The sequence below is a fragment of the Fukomys damarensis genome, unplaced genomic scaffold (genome assembly GCF_012274545.1).
Source record: "Fukomys damarensis isolate Sample0158 unplaced genomic scaffold, DMR_v1.0_HiC HiC_scaffold_25, whole genome shotgun sequence".
Taxonomy (NCBI): Eukaryota; Metazoa; Chordata; class Mammalia; order Rodentia; family Bathyergidae; genus Fukomys; species Fukomys damarensis.
In genome coordinates this window covers 5428706-5450765 of record NW_022900937.1, presented here as the reverse complement: position 1 = coordinate 5450765, position 22060 = coordinate 5428706, and the positions used below count along the sequence as shown (strand labels likewise).

The window sequence follows — 22060 nt, the reverse complement described above, 5'->3', positions numbered from 1 at the left end:
CATGTGTAGTTGGATATTAACCCCTTCCTGGATATGTGGCTCATAAATACATCATCCTGCTCTGTAGCTTGTCATTTCACTCTGATGATGGCTTCCATGGCTGTGCAGCTTTTTTGTTTGATGTAATTTTATCTATTTTCATTTTTGTTGCCAATGCTCTTGGGGCCATATCCAAAAAATGATTGATCAGACCAAGGTCGTGGAGTTTTTTTCTCTTTTTTTTCCCCAATAATTTTCCAGTTTCAGGCCTAATCTATAATCCTTGAATGCATTTTGAAGTGATTTTTGCACACTGTGAGGAGAGCGACCAGTGTGTCTCTTCCACATGTGGATGGCCAGTTTTCTCAGCATCATTTATCAAAGAGATTATCCCCGTCCCCAGCACATGTTCTTGGAGCCTCTGTTGGAAATCCATTGGCTGTAAATGTGGGGGTGTCTTTCTGGGCTCTCTATTCTGTTCCCCTGGTCCAGGTGCTGAGCTGGGTGCCAGAACCATGTTGATTTGATTTCTATAGGTTTACAGTGGGGTTTGAAACCCCTGAAAACTCTAAATCATTGCTGGGTGAATTTGAAAAAGACACAAACAAATCAAAAGATACCGAGTGTTCAATGTCTGAAAATACAGGATTAAAATCTCCTTACTCCAAACACCCTGTAAACTCAGTGTGATTTCTATCAGAATCCCATGTATCTTTTTCTTCACAGAAATAGAAAACAAACCTAAAATTTGTGGGGGACCACAAAAGACTCTCAATAGCCAAAGCAATCTTTATACATAAATAAAACTGGAGGTATCCTACAACCTGATTGTAAAACCTAGTAAATATTTAAATGTAATAAGGACTTGCTATTTGAAGTATATGTGGCAACGAATGCTTAAAATGTATGTAAACAATGGCCTTTAGTTTTTATGTTCTATGTTTGAATTATATATTGGCTCAGCTCAGAATAGTACATACTTAAACTGTCCTTAAAAAAAATGATTTTAATCCTTTTAAAATACAATTGAGCTTTTAGCACTTAGACCACTGCCTGTTTCTAGCAAATGATTAATAAATGCATACATGTTTCCTTGAATTTACATCCGCAATCATAAAATCATCTCTCAGGTTTAAAAGCCTATTTGGGCCGTGTGCTTGTGTGTTCCTTGGCACCGCAGTGACTGAATGTGAATTCATTTCATGAGTCACAGAATCCCCATGGGCCCGTAGTGATATGATTGAAACCAGGCCAGTTGCTGGTTTAATCCTTTCTGTCCTTCTGGAGGAATGGAATTAAAATCTAACTTTTTGTTATTTAGCATTTGTTGTGCTGGGCTAAGATTGTAGATAGAATGTAAAATTAGATTCTGGCTAAATGCATTCATAATCTAAAGGAGATATGCGGGACAGTGACCTTGGAAAATGAATCGGGGAAGTGACACCTTGGTGAGGAGCTCACAGAGCGCCTCAGCAGACTGATTCCACAGGGCTCTGTTGTTAGCATTTGCTGGTACGGACCACGGCACAGAAGGGAAAGGTCAGTTTCCTAGTCTAGCTCAGTCTGAAGTTGCCTAATTTTGAGCTTGGCCCGTTTCTTCACTCTGCATTAGTTTCCTTTTCTTCTAATTGGTTCCTGCCTTTGCAGACAAGTTAGAGCAAATGTATGAAATAACAAATATAAGGCACACCGAGTTCACAGAAGGGTTTCCACAACGAAAAGAAATCATGAGGGATACACTGTGTGAATTTCGTCTATTTGTTTGTGTTATGAGGCAGATAAGTTAGGGAATGCAATCTCACAATTTAGAAGTACTCCTTTCAAAATGATCTGAAGAAGTAAATAGCAGTACCTTTAAAAGGAATCAATCTATAAAAACTTGACTTGTATACAAGTTTTATAAAATATGTCTTTCCCTAGGCAAAGTTGGATTTGACTAATACGCAACACAAAAGACAATTCTTTAGAATAAGTAAGGCATCAATTTGTGGTTTGCAGAGATGTGTGGCTTTTGAACATTGGACAATAATAAACTGTCATTAAATAATCGTGTAACTGGTAATTAACAAAAAGTCATGGAGCCATTTTATGCCTTTTAGATACTTGGTGTAGTATTAAGTATATTTTCTGATACAGAAATGGGAAGACCTGATGTCCGGTTCAGGCAAAAGATCCACTTGGGCTCTCTCCTATTAGTGAACACTATATGAAGGGACATTTTGGGAGAGCCTGGTTCAGACATCCTAAGAGCAGAGAGTGATTTCAATGTAATAATTAGCATGGAGGTGCAGATAATGTCAGAATACATACAATGGGTAGAAGTACCTAACCTGTATGGAAACAAACCACTGCCTGTAATACAGGGATTAGATTCATAATGGGGCTGAGAGTTCTCTGGAAGACAGGGCTGCTGGCAGGAGGGCAGGGAATTTCCCAGGACAGCTGAAAGAGATGCTGTGGACAGTGTGAGACACGACTGATACATCGCCCACATTCTAAAAAGGAGCAAGGAGGGCCGGGGACTTAGGCAGTGGTGCTGCCGCCTACCCTTGCAAGCTCAAGGAACCGAGTTCGATCTCCGGTACCAAAAAATAAATAATAAAAAGGAGCAAGGAGTCACGCTTCCCAGTTCAGTGCCAGAATAGCCTTTCCAAAATAATAAGGTATGTGTCCAATACGGAGGACCACGGATGAGCCAGTGCTAAAAAGACACAGGTAAAAAGATGAGCAGGGTGCTTCCTTCTCCCACTCGATACAGACTTTGCACAACTAAGAAAGTGGTGCTGCCGGCAAAAGGAAGCTGCAGGAGGTTGGGCCTCACCTCCAGAATTCCCCCAGTTCTACTCCTTACTTTATATCCCTTCTTCCTAATTCCTTCATTTCTTGGCCCCTTTTCCTTGGTTCCACTCCACGTCTCTCCTGCCTCTACTTTTGCTGACCTGCTTTTGTGCAGCAGCCCTACTTACTGCCCTGCCTTTGAGCTCTTCCATGACATGGTTTTCGGTGACTTGGTCATTCACCCGTGAGCTCGTGCACAGTATGTCCTGGGTAGCGTCACCTCCTCGGGTCCCCTACTGTAGCCTGGTGGGGGCCCCACGAATGTGGTCATGCTATGAACAAACACTGTTGGACCGTGGAAGGGGAACTGACTCAAAACTTCAGGACCAAGCTTTGAATAAGACCCAGCAAAATCCAAGCCCCCATCTCCGATCGCTGAGGATGGTTGGTCCTTCCCCTACTAACTGTTCACTACCTGTGACAGAGTCTGACTCTGTGACAGGTCTAGGTACAGAGAAGGCGCTCAGGAAATACCTGATGTGAGGATGGTTGGCCGAATAGATACATTATAAACACCATCTGTAAGATCTAAGACTGGTTACACTGATCTAAGGAATGGTTGTGAGGGTGTGCGTGAAACTACACTAATTAATCTATGTTTGATGAATATTTCCACTTATATTTCCTTCCAAGAAAAAGATGAAGAAATAACCCAGCATACCTACTGGCCTTCAATTTTAGAACCCCTATGGTTTAAAAACCATAGCTTTGAGCACAGTTACTCGACAAGGATAAACCTGATTTCTGCTATGAAAGTTGGAAACTGTTCTAAACCCATGCACACTAATAGAGATACCAGTAGGCCTAAACTTCTTCCCATTCTGGTTTTTATCCAAATATGGAGCTGTACACTTAACTCAAAACATATCCAAAATAAAGAAAAAAGGCAGAGGTAACATTCATAACCCTTTTCCCGGATGACACGCTGCCTAGCTGCTCTAGAAAGCTCCAGAAAGCCTAAATAACAGTGTTTACGGGAACAGCTGATGGAGACATGGGCTGGTTAGTGAAATGCCTGCTGTTTGGCAGGGGAAGGTGCCCTTGATGCAGTGCTTCGCTGCCCATCAGCTGTGCTGGGTGTCTGTGTCTCTGCAGATCGAAAGGCTGGACGTGCACAGCTTGTTCAGCAACATGGAGTCCGTGCACCACCTATCAGCCAAGCTGCTGTCCTTGCTGGAAGAAGCCACAGCCGACGTGGACCCAGCCATGCAAGTCATAGGTAACACATTCCCTTCTCAAGTTCTGTGATACAGCAGGAAATATTTTAATAACCTCCCGGTGCTCTGTTTCATCTTTCTGACTCACAAAGCGTCCTTGGAGATACATAAACTCTAAGCCGTCTTCAGGCTCACGGTGATTACACAAACTCCACATTTATTTTCAAACCGGCTTCTCCCTTTGCTGAAGTCCCGCAGCAGCACTAAGCCATTTGCTTTTCAGTTTTCAGTCTTTCGGCCTCTGCTTTCCAAATGTTCTCTCCTTTTGTTTGATGCCTAAGACGTGGTTGGCTCTTAAGGATATAATCATTTAAATAGTTTTGCATCTTTACTGATTTTAGCCCTGCTATTTTTCAGATCTTATGCTTATGAGAGGATTTAACAACTGACAAACTTTTACATGTGGAATTTATATGTCTTATAAAAAACTTAAAGAGTTCTACTTTTTTCTATTTTTCCTTTCCTATTTTTTTTCAGATGGTTTTACTCTCAAATAGTCACAAATATATTTTTTTCTTATTGTGGTAATGATTATTAAAAATAATTATGGAAATGTCTTGAAAAATGTTGAGCCAAATGTTTTTTCTCTCCATTTCTTCCTTTTCTTTTTCTGTTTTTTGGAGACAGGGTCTCACTATGTAGTCGAGACTGCCCTAGAACTCACTATGTAGCCCAGGCTGGTCTCGAACTCACAGCAATCCTCCTGCCTCAGCCTCCCGAGTGCTGGGATTACAGGCGTGCGCCACCACAGCCGGCTGTATTCTCTCCATTTCTTAGGAGTCCCAAAGAACTCCTCAGAAGTGGTTTGCATATCTAAGATATTCACACAGGGCAATGCAGGATAAGAACTCTTAGAAAGTTATCATTTTTTCTATTTCACATATAATATATGCCCATCACAAAAATATTAAAACAATGGAGAAGTGGGTATAGTCAGGGTAAAATCCTTTCATACACACCTCCATACCCACTGCCTTCTCTATTAAAGGGAACCATTGTTATGTTAGATGTGAATCCACTGTTTGAGATACACGCATACAGACACGAACACAGACCTTGTATTTTTATGCTTTTCTTACTGGAAATGAGTCATAAAAATGGCATGAAATCGGTCTTGTTTAGTATTCATGGAGGCTCACAAGTTTAATAAGCAGAGCTGATCCTATGGGAGGGTGAAGAAAATGACTTGGTTATTTGTAGTGTTTTGAGTAAAAGTCCAGCCTATTTAAAGAGGTCTATATTCAGTCATTCCTTGTGGCTAACCATTCTCAAGAACGGTAAAAGTATTTTCTTTGTGTGTGTGTGTGTGTGTGTGTGTGTGTGTGTGTGTGCAGAAGAATTTTCTAAAAGAAAGGTTTACACGTGGTCACACTAGTGTGGACTCACTGGCCACTTGTTGCTTCACTCAATGAATAATTATGAGGTATCAACCTCTTCACAAAGCAGGGCCAGGTACGGCATTGGTGGGTACCAAAAGATGAAAGAGAGCCTCTCTGTCCTTCAGAGCTTACCCCAGACAGCTCCTTAAACTGAAAATGTGTGTGGAGGGGTTGGTTCATGTGCTGGAATCAAAGAGAAGTCTAGGTTTGGGGCAACCTCGAGTACTGGTTTTGGCCTGTTGTTTCAGCATTCCACTCACGTTAGTATTTGTCCTGGCCTTTTCCTTTTCAGAGAAGTAGCCCCGGGGACGTAGTGCAGTGGTAGAGCGCTTGCCCAAGGGTCACAGGCCTTGGATTCCATCCCCAGCACCACACACACAAGTTCATTATCAGCAACTGTGTCACGAGCAGTTTTCCTAGGCCCTCCATTGTCCATCACCTGCTGACATGGTGTCTTCTGTAGTAAGGTGTGAGAGGCACATGAAGCCGACAGAGTTCTCTCTGTGTCACAAGGCAATGGTGGGAACACGGCCCGCTTCTCCATCTCCCTCTGAAGTGCCAGGGGCAGCACACTGGCCGCTCAAAGGGCAGCTCTAGGATATAAACTAGAAACAGAGAGCTCCTCTCTGCCCCCTGGTGGTAGGAGGTACAGACGATGCTGGAGGCCCTGCCCTCCAGGTGTGGCACCTGGGTGTGAGGTGGCACCTGCCATGACCATGAGAAGCTGGAGTTCGCTCAATGGGGTCAATTCAGATTAGGTGTGAACCTGTGGGAAGCAGAAGCCCAGCAGCCCCGCTGTGGAGCAGCTGAGTGCTCTCGCTGCGCTAGCTGGGTTTATTGTTTGATGTGTATCTACAACTCCTTTGGTTACTTGGTTATGCTTCTTTTATTTTGCAATAAGCCCATCAGAAGCAAGGGCTTAACACATTCATGTTTAATATAAATTAAACGTTGATGTTATGCTTCTCAAGAAAGTTGGCGAATGTGTAACACACAAAGTACACATCTACGGTGGGACCCTTAATGCTAACTCGGATCATAAGACAATCAGAGGACAGAAATCTGAAGGAACAGCCATGTCTATGCCAAAAATGCATCCTTATTTAAAAAGGATGGTGCTGAATGCAAGTCATTTGACACTCACAGCTGCTTAAAATGTGCTTGTGTGTTACTCCATACCGCATGACTTCTCCATTAGGTCAAATGACATCACTCAGTTTTATTTCTGAGATTCTGCCAACCTTCAAGAAATTGAAAGCAACGCCACCAAAGAACTGACATCATTGGCAGGGAGTTTTCCTAACAGTTAAAGGGTGACAGTTTGATATAAGTGTGAGCGGCCAGCTCAAGTAGAAAGTCAGTTAATTCTCACAAAGGTTCAAAACACTTAATCCAAATTACAGATCCTAAGAAGAGCTTGTAAATTTCTATGTCAAAGGTGAATTTTTTGATCTAATCTTATTGCAAATACTACTAAAAATGTAACTTAAAAATTAACTATTCTCAATGCAAACGATAATAACAAATATTGGAGGAGCGCATCATCACAGTAAAACAATTGTTTTACTAAAGTAAATCTGTGGAATAGAAGTGTACCTGAAAATTGTGGCACACAGATAATGAAGATGTGATGTTTTAGTAATATGAAAACTGTACTCATAATTTACACATTTTTATATACACATAACTAGAGTGAACCGCAATTTAGAGGATAAAGCTGATACTGAATTTTAAAATAACTGTATACCTGTGAGAGTACAGAGTTGCTTTGTGGCTGGGCATTCATCAGTTTTTAGAAGTGTTTGATTCTTTGAAGCACTACTTCATAAATCAACCAATGTCCCTTGGAACTCGGCTATTTTTGTAAACAATGCCTCTGGTATTATATTTTATTTTGCTCAGAATTGGTTGCAGATCTTTAGCAGAAGTATTTAACAAACAGAGGAATTCTGATTTTTCATCTCTGCAAGTTGCAATTATTAAAGACAAAATTATAAACAAGAAGACACTGGATTTATCCTCATAAAACGAAGGATGAGCTAAAAAAATTAGACAATAAGAGCTTGCATTATTTAAAAGACTTTGAAATTTTGTAATTGTGTATTAGAGAATTGGACTATGGAAAGGTTTTGCTAAGGCTATAACAGAATAAAGTTATATTCTGAATCTGCTTTTATATTTTCTATTAGTAATCATAAATAGAAGCAGCATATTTGATGGATTTATTTTGCAAAAATAAATGAAAAAATCCAAAAGGAGGAAGAACCTGTAAAAGGTAAAACACTACTTATGAAAACATTTGAACTCACATATTTACATATATCTTACATTAACATAGGTACATGTAATTAGAATTTTAGTATCTTACATTTATCACAATTTTCTTCACTCTTAATATGTGCTTCTGTGCTTATCTTTCCTCAGTTTAAAAATTATGGATATTAAATTTAAGAAGTACAATAATACTAGTTTTAGATTATATACACATACTGATGTAAATTGAAAAGAAAGCACAGCTCTTCTTTATGCCAGTTTTTAATTAATACATTAAAAAGAAAGAGAAAAATGGAAAATCACCATCCTTCAAGTCCCAACAATCATAACTATTGCAGTGAAAAATCCACTAATTCCAGCTGGGTGATGCATGTCTGCAGTCCCAGCACTTAGAAGGCTGAGGCAGGAGGACCTAAACTACATAGGGAAACCCTGTTTAAAAAAAAAAATCTACTAATCATACTATATATAGAAGCTTTTGAAAGAGGAGATATTTTGCAAAGTCTCAAAGTTTCTTTTCAATAAGTTATTAATTGATTAATTTGCCACTGACTTCACAGTAGCAAACCCAGCAGAGACCATACTAACCCAAGTATCCAAGGTCCACAGCATCAGGAAATAACACGGGAAATGGGGTGCTCAGAGAGACATGATGACACATCGATGGTATTTTGCCCTAAAAGTATACAATCACATTCATTCATGAGAAAATATCAGATGTCATCAGATAAATGCAAATGAGGGACCCTTGAAAAAGAAGCTGATCGGGCCGGGATTTAGCTCAGTGGTGCTGCCACCTGCCTCGCAAGTGCAAGGTCTGGAGTTCAATCCTCCGTACCAAAAAAAAAAAGCTGATCAATACTCTTCTAAAGTTCACCCTCAAAAACAGAAAGCAAGATTGCATGTCAGAGTGCAGATAACTAAGCAAAAACAACAAACAAAAACAGGTGGAAGACTGGGAGGGTCCTAGAATAGTGGAAGAATACTCATGTTGAGATTCGATTAAGGTGTTTAGTTTAGGTAACAGTTAACTTCCTTTTTCTGACAACTGTACCATGGTTCTATGAGACGTTGGGATGCTACATACATAGAGAAAACTGGGTGAGGGGTGTTTGAAAATTGCACACTTTTTGCAACTTTTCTAAAGTCTAAAATTAGTTCTAAATTTAAAAATTATGCTGACAGGCTGAGGAAGGAAGATTGTAAGTTTGAGCCCAGCCTGGACAACTTAGTGATGTAACAAGACTGTGTCTCAAAATACAAAATTAAAATGGCTGGAGATGTAGCTCAGTGTCCTAGACTCAATCTCCAGTAACAACAACAACAACAACAACAACAACAAAATATATATATATGTTTTTACGGAGAAACTCAACTGAAGATGCTCATAATTTAAAATGTATTAATCATAAATGATAACTTACGCAAAATTTATGGAAAAAATTAAAACAGGAAGGCCACACTTTAAAGAGCATCTGCTGGAGTGTGATTATGTTCACCCTAGGTTGCTGGCTGGCCTTGTTGCATGCTTTGACTAAGAAAATGTGGCAGAATGATAGTGACTCCTACTCTCTGTTCATGAAGAGAAAAGCCCAAGCCACACAGCCAAGGCCTTGGGCACTTGGCACGGTTCCCGGCCAGTTGGCCAGCCCCCAGCTGACCCAGGACAGCCTGCATCCCCAAGAGCAGGACATCCAGCTGAGTGCTGCTAAGACGCAGAATTTGTATAAACAGTTGTGTTTAGCCTTTAAGGTTTGAGATGCTTTTTCTGCAGTCATAATCACCTAGTGCAGATCCACAGAAGAAAATTAATTTATTTCAACTCAGGTAATCAGGAAAAACTTGGGTTGGAATGTGACCTTTGAGTTTGCACTTGATGGATTTAGAAAGGTGAGGATTGCATGCAAAAGGTTTTAAGTGAGAAATGGGGGCAGAGTTCTCAAGGCAGGAGGCTTGGGGAATCCATGGAAAGGTCAGCAGCAGCCTGGCACACTGTTAGCACAGTGCCAGGAGGCCTCATCACTACACGGGGTGGATAGAATAGAGTCCCTGGCAGTTCCCATCCCTAAATCTCTCATCAAAGCACTCATATGTTAAGCTGGTATTTGGTGAGATGTTTCCAAAATCCAATTACTGCAAAGTGCAAAGCACAGATACGTGTGTTCCATTTCTCTATCCTTAGATGGCACAAATGACGGGTTTGTGATTAATAGCTCCTGAGCCAAAGAGAAATTTTCTTGATACCTAGAGCAACCAAGAAGAGAATTTTATTCAACACTGACCTTGGGGTTTGGATGAGGTTCATGTTAAAACACAGAGACATATGCTTGCAGGTCTGGCAGCCCTGAGGGAATTTTCTGGCCTATTGTGCCAAAATCAGAAGTGGATTTAAAATCTTTACTTCAGCAAAGCGTCTAGTAGGGTTTTAAATCTTTATAGATCTTTAAATCTTTATAGATGAGAGTGTGAGATGTAGGTCTTTTTTCCACTCAAACTGAACATCATTCTTTGTAGCAAATTATGAAAATAATGAAAAAGGACAAAAGAAGTAAAATAATAGCAAAGGATTTATAGAACAAATAGATTTTAATATCAGGTCGAATTGGGGCCTGGCTTATCTTATGGCCAAATGTGTGATCTTACACATTTGTAAGTTACAAACCTCACTGAACTTGTTTCTGACCTGGAAAGTGGAGGTAATAGTATGCTTTTTATAAAAATTAAATAAATGTATAAAAGAATGATGATCCAGTGCCTATTATTAATAAATATCTAAGGGCCAGGGATTTAGCTCAGTGGTTCTGCCACCTGCTTTGCAAGTGCAAGGACCCAAGCTTGATCCCTGGTACCAAAAGTAAATAAATAAATATCCAATATGTGATGTTGTTAAGTTGCTATTGTCCTGAGAATATTCGATTTAGCCATCTATTCACAAAGTTTGATTGCTTGTTTATATAACAATTCAGTAAAATGTGAATTTTTTTTTTAAACCAGGGATTGACCTTGGGACCTTGTGCTTATGAGGCAGGCAGCAGAACCACTGAGCTAAATCCCTGGCCCAAATGTGAATTTTTTTCAGATGTCCTAACCATGTTTTTCAAACAAATCAATTGTGCTGGGTGTGTATGTTTTCTACATTCTCCCAGCATCTGTGTCTCTTTATAATGCATGCATTTTATAGACAGACACATTTTCTTTAGGAAGGGCTAGTTAACTCATCCAGTGCCATCTCCACATTTGGCAGAGTGATGGAAATAACCAGTCCCAAATATAACCTTCAAGGAACCGTGTCTCTGATTCACTGTAGGTAGTCTAGTCCCACACTGACTGACTCACTCACCAGAACCGTGCAGGGGCAATGACACTGTCAGCCACTGGGCCTAAGCCTTAAGAAAGCATAGTAAGTTCTGCCTCTGTGATTTCTGGAGCCTGCTACTTAAAAGTCCAGCTTCCCTGCTGGAAATATGTGGAGAGAATATAGGGGAGAAAGAAGAATGAGACTAGGGAGAGGGAGAAAGTGGCTCAGCAAATGCAGCATCCTAGAATCCCGATAAGACCAAATTTCCAGTTGTTCCCTGCAAAGGAACCAGACTTGTGACTGAGCCATATTGGACAGCACAGTTCCATTAAGTCCTCGATTGACTTCACATGGTTATATCAAGTGGCACAGAAGAACCACACAGCTGAGCCCAGTCAGCCCACAAAATTGTGAAAGAAAAACACAATGACTGTGTTCAGCCACTCTACTTTGGAGTGGTTGGTTACATAGCAGTAGAGAGCCAAAGCAGCAACTGTGCTTCCTTAGATGTATCTGCACATGGTAATGTTTCCAAGTTTTAAAGATCTGAGCATACACTACTGTATGCACACCATGCTGAGTGCCAGACTGAAAGAATTCCATGATAAGGGCAGGGTAACTTCTCACGTGGTTTTTTCCTTAGGGTGAGCTCATCTTTGGAGAAAAAGATGATTAGTAGAGTTTCTGTTCTTTGAAAGAACAGCAGGTGTGGCACTATAGCTCTAAGGCAAAACTTCGTTCTCCTGAAGCTATGTCTCTTGTAAAAGAAGAGAATCTCTGTCTTCAGTGGAGACTTTGTGAGAAACCACTGAAAATCATGTCATAATGCTATGCTGGAGATGCCACAACATAGCTTACAGGAATTACTTTCTAGTATTAATATTAGTATTTGTGTGTGTGTGTGTGTGTGTGTGTGTGCGTGTGTGTGTGACTCAGGGTACACACAGCTTTGGCCCAGTTATTTCAGACCACCAGGGACAGGTTGGAAGATCCCAGGTCCTCATGATGGGATTTGTGAGATGTGAGACCCAGATAGGGGAAGACCTAGGTGCAGAGCTGAAAGATCAAGGCATTTCCCCCCAACTATTAACCATAGCAAAAAGCCATCCACTTCAGAGAATATGACAGGGGGAAATGGGCATTTCCAGAACACACTAATCTCCAGAGAAAAGGAAAACCCAGCAGGAAGCAACTGCCAGGCTACAAAGGAACTGGCCTCCAGTCTCCCAAGTGAGGGCAAGATGGGTCTTGAGGCTGCTAGGACTTTTGTTTTTCTTGAAATAAAGATGAAGACTGTTAGTAAAATCCCTATAATTTATTCTCTAAGAAGAACGTCAGGTTCTGGGCAGTTGTGCTGATGTAGCCAACTAGTGGAGGGCAGTGGTTAAGCCAGTAGGGAGGAATGCTGGAAAGTTGAAGGCAGATATTGCACAAAATACACAGAGAAATAAGCTCTGAAATCTCCAGCATCCTGTACAGCCTTGCAAGACCTCTCCAGGTCCCAGGAAGCCAAGAGGAGGTGGGTGTGGGTAGGGGATGATGCTGAAGGTATACAATAGCCCAGAAAGCGCCCGGCCTTGGGAGTGTTTATGCTTTAATGTTAGCCATGTCACTACTACTTCTATGGCTATGGGCAAGTCACTCGGAACACCAAGGACTCCATGCACAATGAACAGAAAACAGAGCCAAAGTATAAACCAAGAAGGGACTTCTTTTTCTAACATAAAGAGAAATCCACAGTGCACTTGTCTCGGACTGGTGTCTCTGCTGCTGGCCACTTTACAGCTTTTTTCCTTCAAACCCCTCAGCAAGTGGCTTTGAAATCATGGGCCTAAGACAACTACTTCACCTCTAGCCCCTACTTCCTGTAGGCAGTAAGAGAAAAGCCACTTCCTTGGGGAGCATCTTTCATTTGAGGGGAGTATAACCTTCCTTGCGGACACTATACTTGTGTTTCAGTTCATTCCATACACGAACACACATACATACAAACACATCTTTGCACACATCCCAGGCAAGCCTTCACTGCAAGAGACATAAGAAGTACTGGGTCAGAACTTTAAATGGGGTACACGGCAGGTCCAAATTCTGTCAGTTTGGAAGACTTCAGAAGAGCGGAGAAGCAGCTAGCAATGGATGCTGTGTTCATCCACTTGTTTCTATTTTAAGTAGCGACAGCAAGATGTCCATAGCAGAGGATACATGACTTGGAGGACACCCCATTAAAATGCAAGAAATTCTTGTTTGTCACGTGCTTGCCATGGCACCAGCACTCAGAGTGCTGTCCTCCATCAGTGCTGACCAAGTACATGAAATACAGAGATCATAACAGACATGTAGCGCACTGGCAGGGCACAGAGGGAACGAGGAATGGACATTGCTGCCATCATCGGCCCATCTGCCTGTGGTCTGTGCCAGCGTCAGTTCAGAGACTGCTGGGCACCATAGAGCACCAGCTGCAGCACAAGCGCTTTGTCCCAAGAGAGGTCGTTACTAGGGTGAGACCAACAAAGAACCTTCTTCAGTGGTGGCAACAACGAGTAGGCATAAGTTATCCCACCTTTTCCTAAGCCAGCAAGCAGCAACCTGAACTCTCTGACAGCTAATGTTACCTGGATAGGTCAGGTGTAAAACTTCCCCACCAGAAATTAAACCATCCAAGAAGTCAACTGGGTTCCAGAACAGACCCTGAGTTATCATCAAAACAAAGAACTGTATTCTCGAATGTTGGCTTGGACTCGGACTGGAAGGTCATGGACTCCACTGTGGGGACAGTCGGGGAGCTTGATGCACCCCAGGGATATCACTATCTGTGGACACTGTCAGTCGGGGGGAACCCTTGGTCTCCCAAATACCAGCCAGAGCTATTTCCAGAACTCTTTTCACCATTAACTGTCTCCACTGCCCACAGTGCTCCCCAGTTTGTCCCCCTGGGAGATGCCTCCTCAGCTGCACAAAGCCCTTCTTGAGAGGCCCCGTGATCTTCCACAGCATGGGACACAGATAGGGTCGTGCACAAGATCCCACCGTGACTCTGTTCCTGCCTTCTGCTCCTGACTGGCCTGGCTCCTCTCCTTGGCCCATCTCGCTCACCTCTCATATTCTTGGCCACAAAGAAGGTACATTTGAGGCATTTGTAGAAAAAAAAATGGGTGACTTTTGAGACCATGATGCTTAGGGAAATGTATCAGACACAAATGGTTAAATATCACACGGTTTATCTCATTTGAGAAACCTCAAATATAAATAATTTAAAGCACAAAATAAAAGAGAGGTGGTAGGAAACTGGGAGGTAGGACTGTGGAGAAGGGACGGGGGCCTGGGAAGGGAGGGAGAGTGGAGGGCAGAACTAAAAACTATCAAGATGGGATACACATATGTACCGATTCCTCCAGATGAATGTAATTGTTATGTATTGCACACGTATTAATGAAAAGATTCACTCACACATTTAAAAATAAGTAAAACCACTCTCCTGAAGAAAGGGTTACCTCCAAATACATCAGGGACTTCAGAATTGTCAAATCCAGAGAATACATCTTTCTGAACACCTCTCATCCTGGTGCTTCTGAAAAACGTTTATGGAAATATTCTTCCTATCAGAAAAGAAATATCATGAGCCTGGGGAAATGTAGAGTTATGACCAGAGGCCACAGCCACAGGCATGAAATAACTTTGAAGACTTGCTTCATCCTAAGAATTCATGCAAGATTTCCAGCCTCCCCTTAAATGAAAACAATTGTCTCTTCCCTTCAAATCTCTTAATCAAATTGGTACTCAAGGGATATACTTTTTAATTCTGCGGCTGCTATCCCATCTGCCACCTGTGTTTGGTTGGCTTTTATAACCCTCAGCAAGGTCCCATGAGTATCCTCAGCAGTCATTTTTATCTTCAGGCTACGCAGGAACTAAATGAGACTACAGGCAAAGGCCTGTGGCTTCGTTGGGCAACATTCCTCTTTCAACTTCTACTTGTTTCCTCTGTCACTTTATCCTCTCCTGGAGAACAGAACAAGGTCAGGAAACAAAGGAAGAGAGACAAAAATGAGCTGGCATTTGGCTGGCACGGAGAATGCTTGTTTAGCCCCAGCCCCAGGGCCTAGTGTCTGAGGAAAAAGAGAATCCTCAGAAATCCTCTGCCTTTTACTCATGGATGAGTCACTTGGGGAGATGACAGCCAGTGGCCTGTATCACTGCACCCAGGGCTCCAATCATCTTTTTTTTTTTTTGGTACTCGGGATTGAACTTGGGTCCTTGCACTTGTGAGGCAGGCACCGGAACCACTGAGCTAAATCCCCATTTCCCAGTCTTCTTTTTGGAGTGTGGCCAATCCACTCCTTCCCTGAATTCCGAATACTCTGAGGTGACAAGTTTCACTGACCTATAATTTTAACCAAAAAAATTTAACATCTTAGTTGGCTTTGAAAGTTGGAGTTGTTATATTTTGGCATTAATACATGTAATATCTCCTTTAGGTCCTTCCTATGTACGAATTCATGTCATATTTTTACAGAATTTTGGAGTAGTAAAGAGGAAGGCCTTTAACTAGTCAAGGTTTTTCCCAAAATGTTTTTCTACTGAAGCAGAAAAAAGTCAATGTGTTGATTAGAATTATGTTCAGCTGCGATAGACAGAGACTTAAAATCAAAGCATTACCGGCGTAATGAGACGTTTGCTTGTCTACTGTGTAAAAATTGGAATCCCAGATTCATGTACCCAGTTCCACACAGAATTTTCCCACCTGAACTAATAAGGAGCTCAAACCCTACACCTGGAGTTAAAGTCATGCTTTTTCCACCTGAACTGTCTCCTTATTGCACCGCCTCTGTCCAGCCATGAGGTCCTTGAAACCAGCCACTGTGATGATAACCCCTGGAGTTTCCCTCCCAACTCTCACGGTGTCCACTCACTGTCCCTTTCCTCCCATCCTCCCTGACTCTGCTTTAGTTGCTGACTTCTATGGAGCACATGCCACCTACCAACATAAACACATGACATAGCTTAACTCCTTTCAACCCAAATAACATCACCACCACCATCATCATGACTGGCATCTTGGAGAAGGGGAAATTAAGGAACTGAAAAGCCAAATATCCTTCCCAAATGGCATGTGTTGAATAGTAAAACCAGGATTTGAACTGAAGCCAGGAGATGACTGAGCACTCTTTTTATGGTGTTGGGGATCAAGCCTAGGGCCTTGCGTATGCTAAGCACACACCTCACCAGGAAGCCACCCCCACCCAGCAAGCACTCCTCACTGCGGTTACTTCCTCTTTGAGCTCACAGTTTCCTTCACTATCACAGAAAATCCTCACTTCACTGTGTGCTCTTCTGCAGCCTCACTGCCTCCTGGCAATGCCATCTCTCAGGTGACTTGTACCCACAGTCATCTTTCTAAGACAGCTGTCGGGTTGCTTGGCTGCCTAAACCCATGGAGCCTGGGCATCACCCCCAGATGCAGGCTCCAGCTCCTTAGTGGTAAACATGCTGCTCCAGGGTTGCCGCCTCACCAGCCTCCTCCTGAGGGTCCTCGTAGGCCTGAGCCACCTGGCTGCGTCACTCTGAGGTTTGGTCCCCACCTACCACTCCATCAGCTCCTGGCTTTGACACTCAGGGCTTCTATTACAAGTCCAGGTTTTTATCAAAACAGCTCCAATAGCTTGGTGCCTAACAGTCATCCAGTAAATTGGCAAATACAAATAAACATAACTACTTCATTTCCCTTCACCACTTCCCAAGCATGCCTAGGATGAGGGACTCCCCTGAATGTCACTGGCTTTCCCCTGCTTTGTTCCCCTTAGAGGAAACTCATCTCAGAGCAGGTTCAGAATAATAGAGGCCGCACGGCTGGTCTGGAACATCATGGGGAGAGACACGAGGGCCTGGAATCAAAGACCTGTATCTAGAAGGAGAATGTGACTGTCTCAGTGAAGGAAAAGATCTGCAGTGTGAATAATCACACCGGGACATAGAAAATGTTCAGTATCTGTGGGAGTTGTTTTCAAAAGCAATAACCAAGGAAATTTAAAAGAAGAAATCACATGGCAATTGCTTCTGGGGAAAGTCATGCACACATTTGTGTGCTGTTGGATCTTGAAAAAGAACACAGTAGTTTTATTTATCTTATAGGATTCTAGTTCCTCCGTGATGGCTTCCAGGAGAAATTACTTCGCTGGCCTTGGCTCAGTCTCTTCTCCCTACTAATCATCCCTTCAGACCTGAGTACTTTAGACAGAGCGATGTCCTTCACCACTGAAGAAGCCCGGAGGGAGGCTCACGTTGCCATGGAAACAGAATCACTTTCTGCTCAAGATGCCTGGCTTTGCACGCACCATTAGAAAGCAGAATTCGTTGGGAGGAGAATCAAATGTCCTGCCCACCAGAGTTACACTTAGCCTTTGCGTGGATAAATGACTTTCAACTGGAGTATTTAAATGTCTTTTAATAATTATTATTAGAGCCCCAACAGAATTGTACTTGGAATAGAGTTAAAAAAAAAAATCCATTCGCCATTAAGGGGAAAGATTTAAATTCTTTCAGACCAGAGCACTTCTGTTAAAGAACATATAAGGGCATTCGCAATTAAGGATTCAATTGTGCATAAAATAAGAGTCTTCGTCTTTGTTTTTTGTCTTCCTGTTTAGATCCTGTAGTGGATTTCTGAGGCTGTCTTTGCCTCTCAGTCTCTAGTCCTACTTTCTCAGCACTGAACATGTACACTTTACCTTTCACTCTGTGTGGATGTGTGGACTCACACCCTCTGCTTTCAGCTTGCAGGGAGCTGTAGCTTAACCTGTCCCTTGCTCCTACTTCTGGGTTTCCTCCTTTTACTGCCTAGTTCTGCTACTGGGGCTTCTCTCTACCTTATGCCCAACCTTACATTCAGTTGCTGTCCTCTTTTATTTTCTCTCTGTGTCAACTATTATTATTTGTGCTATTGTCTTATAGAGCATATCTACAAGTCCTATAATGCTGGGAGGATCCACTCAGTAAAATCTCGGAAACAAAACAAGAATGCTACATCCATACAGCTCCAAAAATGCCCACAGTCCCTGGATTTCCTGACATGCTATTAAAGCAAACAGTCTCAAAAGAACATACACACACACACACACACACACACACACACGCACCCCTTCACATCATGTCCAAATCTAACCATAATTTTAAATTTCCAGTGTATCTAAGGGCAGGTCCTGCTACGTCTCTCTGTGGTGCCTCCCAAGTCACCTGGCACATGCTGGGTGGTGGCAGATACTGGCCACTCAGTTTTAAGTGATGCAGTGCTAACTACATCGAGCTGTCCTCCAACAGCTGCCTGATCCACCATGTATACACTCGATTTGCCACAGTATCAGAGGATTCATTAAATGCCTGGGTACAATTAGCTCAAGTTGCTTCATGCAAATACATTCACAATCTTGGTTCACAGTATTATCCAATCAGTTTGGTATTTTTTGTTTGTTTGTTTGCCTTGTACTGGGGATTGAACTTGGGTCCTTGTGCTTGCAAGGCAGGCAGTGGCACCACTGAGCTAAACCTCCAGCCCCCAATTAATTTGTATAAGGAGTTAAGTGATGGCTTCTTTGTATTGTCACATATAAGGAAATATTCTATTGCTCTACTGCTTGCCTTTCAGAGAACTCAGGAAATGTCAGTGAAATAAATATTGAAAAATCATTTACCTAGTGCCTAAAATTTCTCTTTTACTTCTAGTAAATTAACAGAAACAGTCCCATCTTAGTACCCGAGTGTATAGGTACTACACACTGGACTTTATGCACGGTACCCCTCATTTTATAACAATCCTATGAAACTGAATCTAATTATGGCAACTTTATAAGGAAGAGACGAGGAAGATTCAGAGTTACACTACCTGGCTTTGTGTGATGCTGCCCAATCCAACCCTATCTAGGCCACTTAGACGGATCCGCTCTAACCACACATAAGAGCTGCCAGCCCACCCACCAGGCGGGTACAGTCACCTCGGGAGAACCGCGCTTCCTTAATGCCTTCCTCTGTCAGGCTCTTCATGCTTTGTTTTATAAGTGGAAGGAAAGCAGGGGGAAGGGAGAGAAGACAGGGAGGAAGGAAAGAAGGAAAGAGAAGAGGAAAGAAAGAAAAGACAAACAAATTTCTCTGTGTTTAACGCACCTTTTGAATTATGGGAGGATAAAGTGGGGCCTATCCAACGTTTCTGTAGTAATCAGCACTGTCGAATGATAAACTTCTGAAGTGCTGGTTCGGTCTGACTTGATGCCATCTGCCTCCATTTTGTATTTTTCAGGAGAGGTGTTCTTGCAGATTAAAGGGCCACTGGAAGACATTTATAAAATCTACTGCTATCAGCACGACGAAGCACAAAGCTTGCTGGAGTCCTATGAGAAGGAGGAGGAGCTGAAGCAACACTGGGGCCCCTGTCTCCAGTCTCTGAAGTAAGTGAGGCTGTGACAAGCGACATTCCCACGCAGGGCCTGGCAGGGGACATCTTAAATGGATGGCAAGGAAAGGTCTGGTGTGAAATCCTGGGCCTGCCGGAAGCCTGCGTCTGGTTTCTTCTTTCCTGAAAGGTTGACTATAATGTGGGAGGAGATTCAGGGCTTGGTAGTAATAGAAAGGTGCAATATCAAGGCAGTAATAAAATCTAGGAGGAAAGCCAGCTCCACCTGGTTCCAGGGATACCCTGGGCAACAAGTGGCCCCATGGTCCCAGGAGCATGGGGCCAATGGGGTTCCAGGGTGTCTGGTGGACCCCAAATGGCTCTCCTCTTCCCTCAGGTTCCTCGTGGGGCTGAGTGGACACTGGTGAACATGAGTCCGCCGTGCAGCAGGCAGTGTCAGGACACATTTTTAGAAGGAACAGCTATTCACTATTTTTTTAAAAACCCAGAACAGAAGAAAGTATGAGTAAGATTTTGTAAACCTTGTTCTTTCACCACCAATTACTACTCAGAGTTTTCACTTCCACATGTTGCTTTTCAATGGATGTACAATAGCCTGTGCGGAGTGAGGCTTTAAGAGGACGTGGGTGTCTCACTGGTGCACTGTTTCTGGCCTCAAGACTCTGAGAGCTACCAGGGCCCTCCAGCTCGGCATCTGACTGAGGCTCTCTACAGCCAGGCACAGTGACACAGACAGCGTGTTGTGTAAATCGGTGAACACCAGTCTGACTGTCCCAAACACCTCCCTTGGACCTCCTACTATGTGGGGTCGGGAGAGGGAAGAGGGACCCACTGAAGTGCAGTCCGGAGCATCAGTGAGGCTGTTCTGGAGGACACCTTTCCAGACTGGATTAGCTCTGGAGAAGGGTTTACAGTGGCACCCAGAAAGGCACAGAAGGAATGAATGAGTGTAATTTCAACTTGGTTGCCCTCTACTGGCCGTGAACAAATTGCAGCTTTCTAATCCTGTTTTTCACATCAGGGAGAATAATAAATTCAAGGCACTAAATTGGGAGCATTTAGTGTTTGTGCTGTGGCAAGCATAGGCCTGGGTACTAAGAAAAAACAAAAACAAGTTAGATTTTATACTCAGCCCACAGTGTGATCATCAGTTAACTCTTAAACATAAAATGTCATGACCAGCTCCAGTCCATTACCTCTCACTGCCGTTCAGTTTAGTGTGGTGCTGCCATGTCAGCTCCAAGCTGAAGGTGGACTCATCTTAATACATCCACATACAAGGATAAAAGTCCTCTAAATGTACAGCTACTCTTTTCCTTGGGAAAAAATATCAGTGTCCTAGACAGGGATCAATGCCTCTCCCACCTGAAACAAGTAGCAACATCAATCCAATAATGTCTAGCGTGAGTCATTTTCTTTCTTCAGTTTCTAGGATCAGCAGAAATAAATGCAGCAAATGAAAATCTAGCTTCCCAGGTCATCAGCACAAATCCAAGCCAGGGACGAAGGGTCCTCAGCTGAGCAGATGAGGTTAATGTACTCAGGACAGGAGCTCCTAACTGTTCACCGGAAGTGGAGGTGACCTTCAGAGGAGGGTACTGGTTATGATTCCTTCCGCTTTGACACCCTCCCAAGGGAAAAAGACAAATGCCGCTGGCACACCCCAGGCAGTCTAGCTCGGTCTCATCACCCTTAAAGGGTAATTTTGAAACCTCGTCAGGTATCAGTTATTGAAAATTACTTTCTGACCCAATGGTATACTGGAGTTCTTTTCTGAAAGCACTGCCTTATGATGCCCCAGATTTTGTGTATTCAGAGCTGTTCTGAGTTTTGAAAATAAAGGTAGCCACTGGGAAGGGTTAAGACTTAGAACCACAAAATCCAATGCAGCAGTATTGGCAGAACTATTTCTTAGGGGAAAGAAAATCAAAATAAAATAGTTTAGGTTACAGCTATTTTCCCAAAAGTTGCCTTTCCATGGAAATAAAGTTAATGATGAATTGTGCTGGTCTGCCGGAGGGGTGAGAGTTCTGGAATTATTGACATGACTGTAATACTGACCTCAATTGAGCTGAGCCTTAAATTCCGAGAAACAGGTTTTCAAACAGGTTTATAGGCCGGAGAAAGTCTGCAACACCCGAGGGCTCTGTTGCCTTGCTAAGCAATCAGTCAAAGCTATTACTGTCACTGCCTTTTCCTGGTGGCTTAAACACCAGCCCAAGCACAGGTGCCATTGTTAATGAGAATTAGGTGCAGACTCAGCTTAGTCCATGCAGAGGAAAACTTAGTTTGAAGCAGTATCAACGACAGAGGTGGCTTCATGCCCTGGAAGCTAAAGTATGTTTTAAAGCCCTTAGGTCGCATCTTAGCCAAAATTAAAATATGCTTATGGGGGCCTAATAAATATTTATTAAGACCTCAAGATAATATATATATATTACATGCCTCCCAGGAACAAAAACTCTAGTTGGGGAGATAAATAAGCCCATCAGAAGAGTGTAGTAACAATGCAAGAGTTAATTTAAGTACTGCACCAGGGGCTGAGGCTCAAGACTGATTTCCAAAAGAGCTGCAGAGATACTGGTTCTGTAACTGATTCTAAGCTCCGACCTTTGGTTATTCTTTGAAGCCCATTATCATTGAAATGAGAAAACAGGATTTGTATCCAGAAAGT

General features: G+C 42.6%; 1 protein-coding gene across 1 annotated transcript in view; it reads left to right on the top strand.

Annotated features, from left to right (window-relative positions):
• The window catches only part of Arhgef38 (Rho guanine nucleotide exchange factor 38), a 109969-nt gene that overhangs the window by 51518 nt on the left and 36391 nt on the right, over positions 1–22060 (top strand). Inside the window, exons 3-4 of the mRNA XM_010641607.3 lie at positions 3913–4036; positions 19273–19420. Of these exons, the coding sequence (XP_010639909.1) occupies positions 3913–4036; positions 19273–19420 (272 nt within the window). The remainder of the gene's footprint in view (positions 1–3912; positions 4037–19272; positions 19421–22060) is intronic.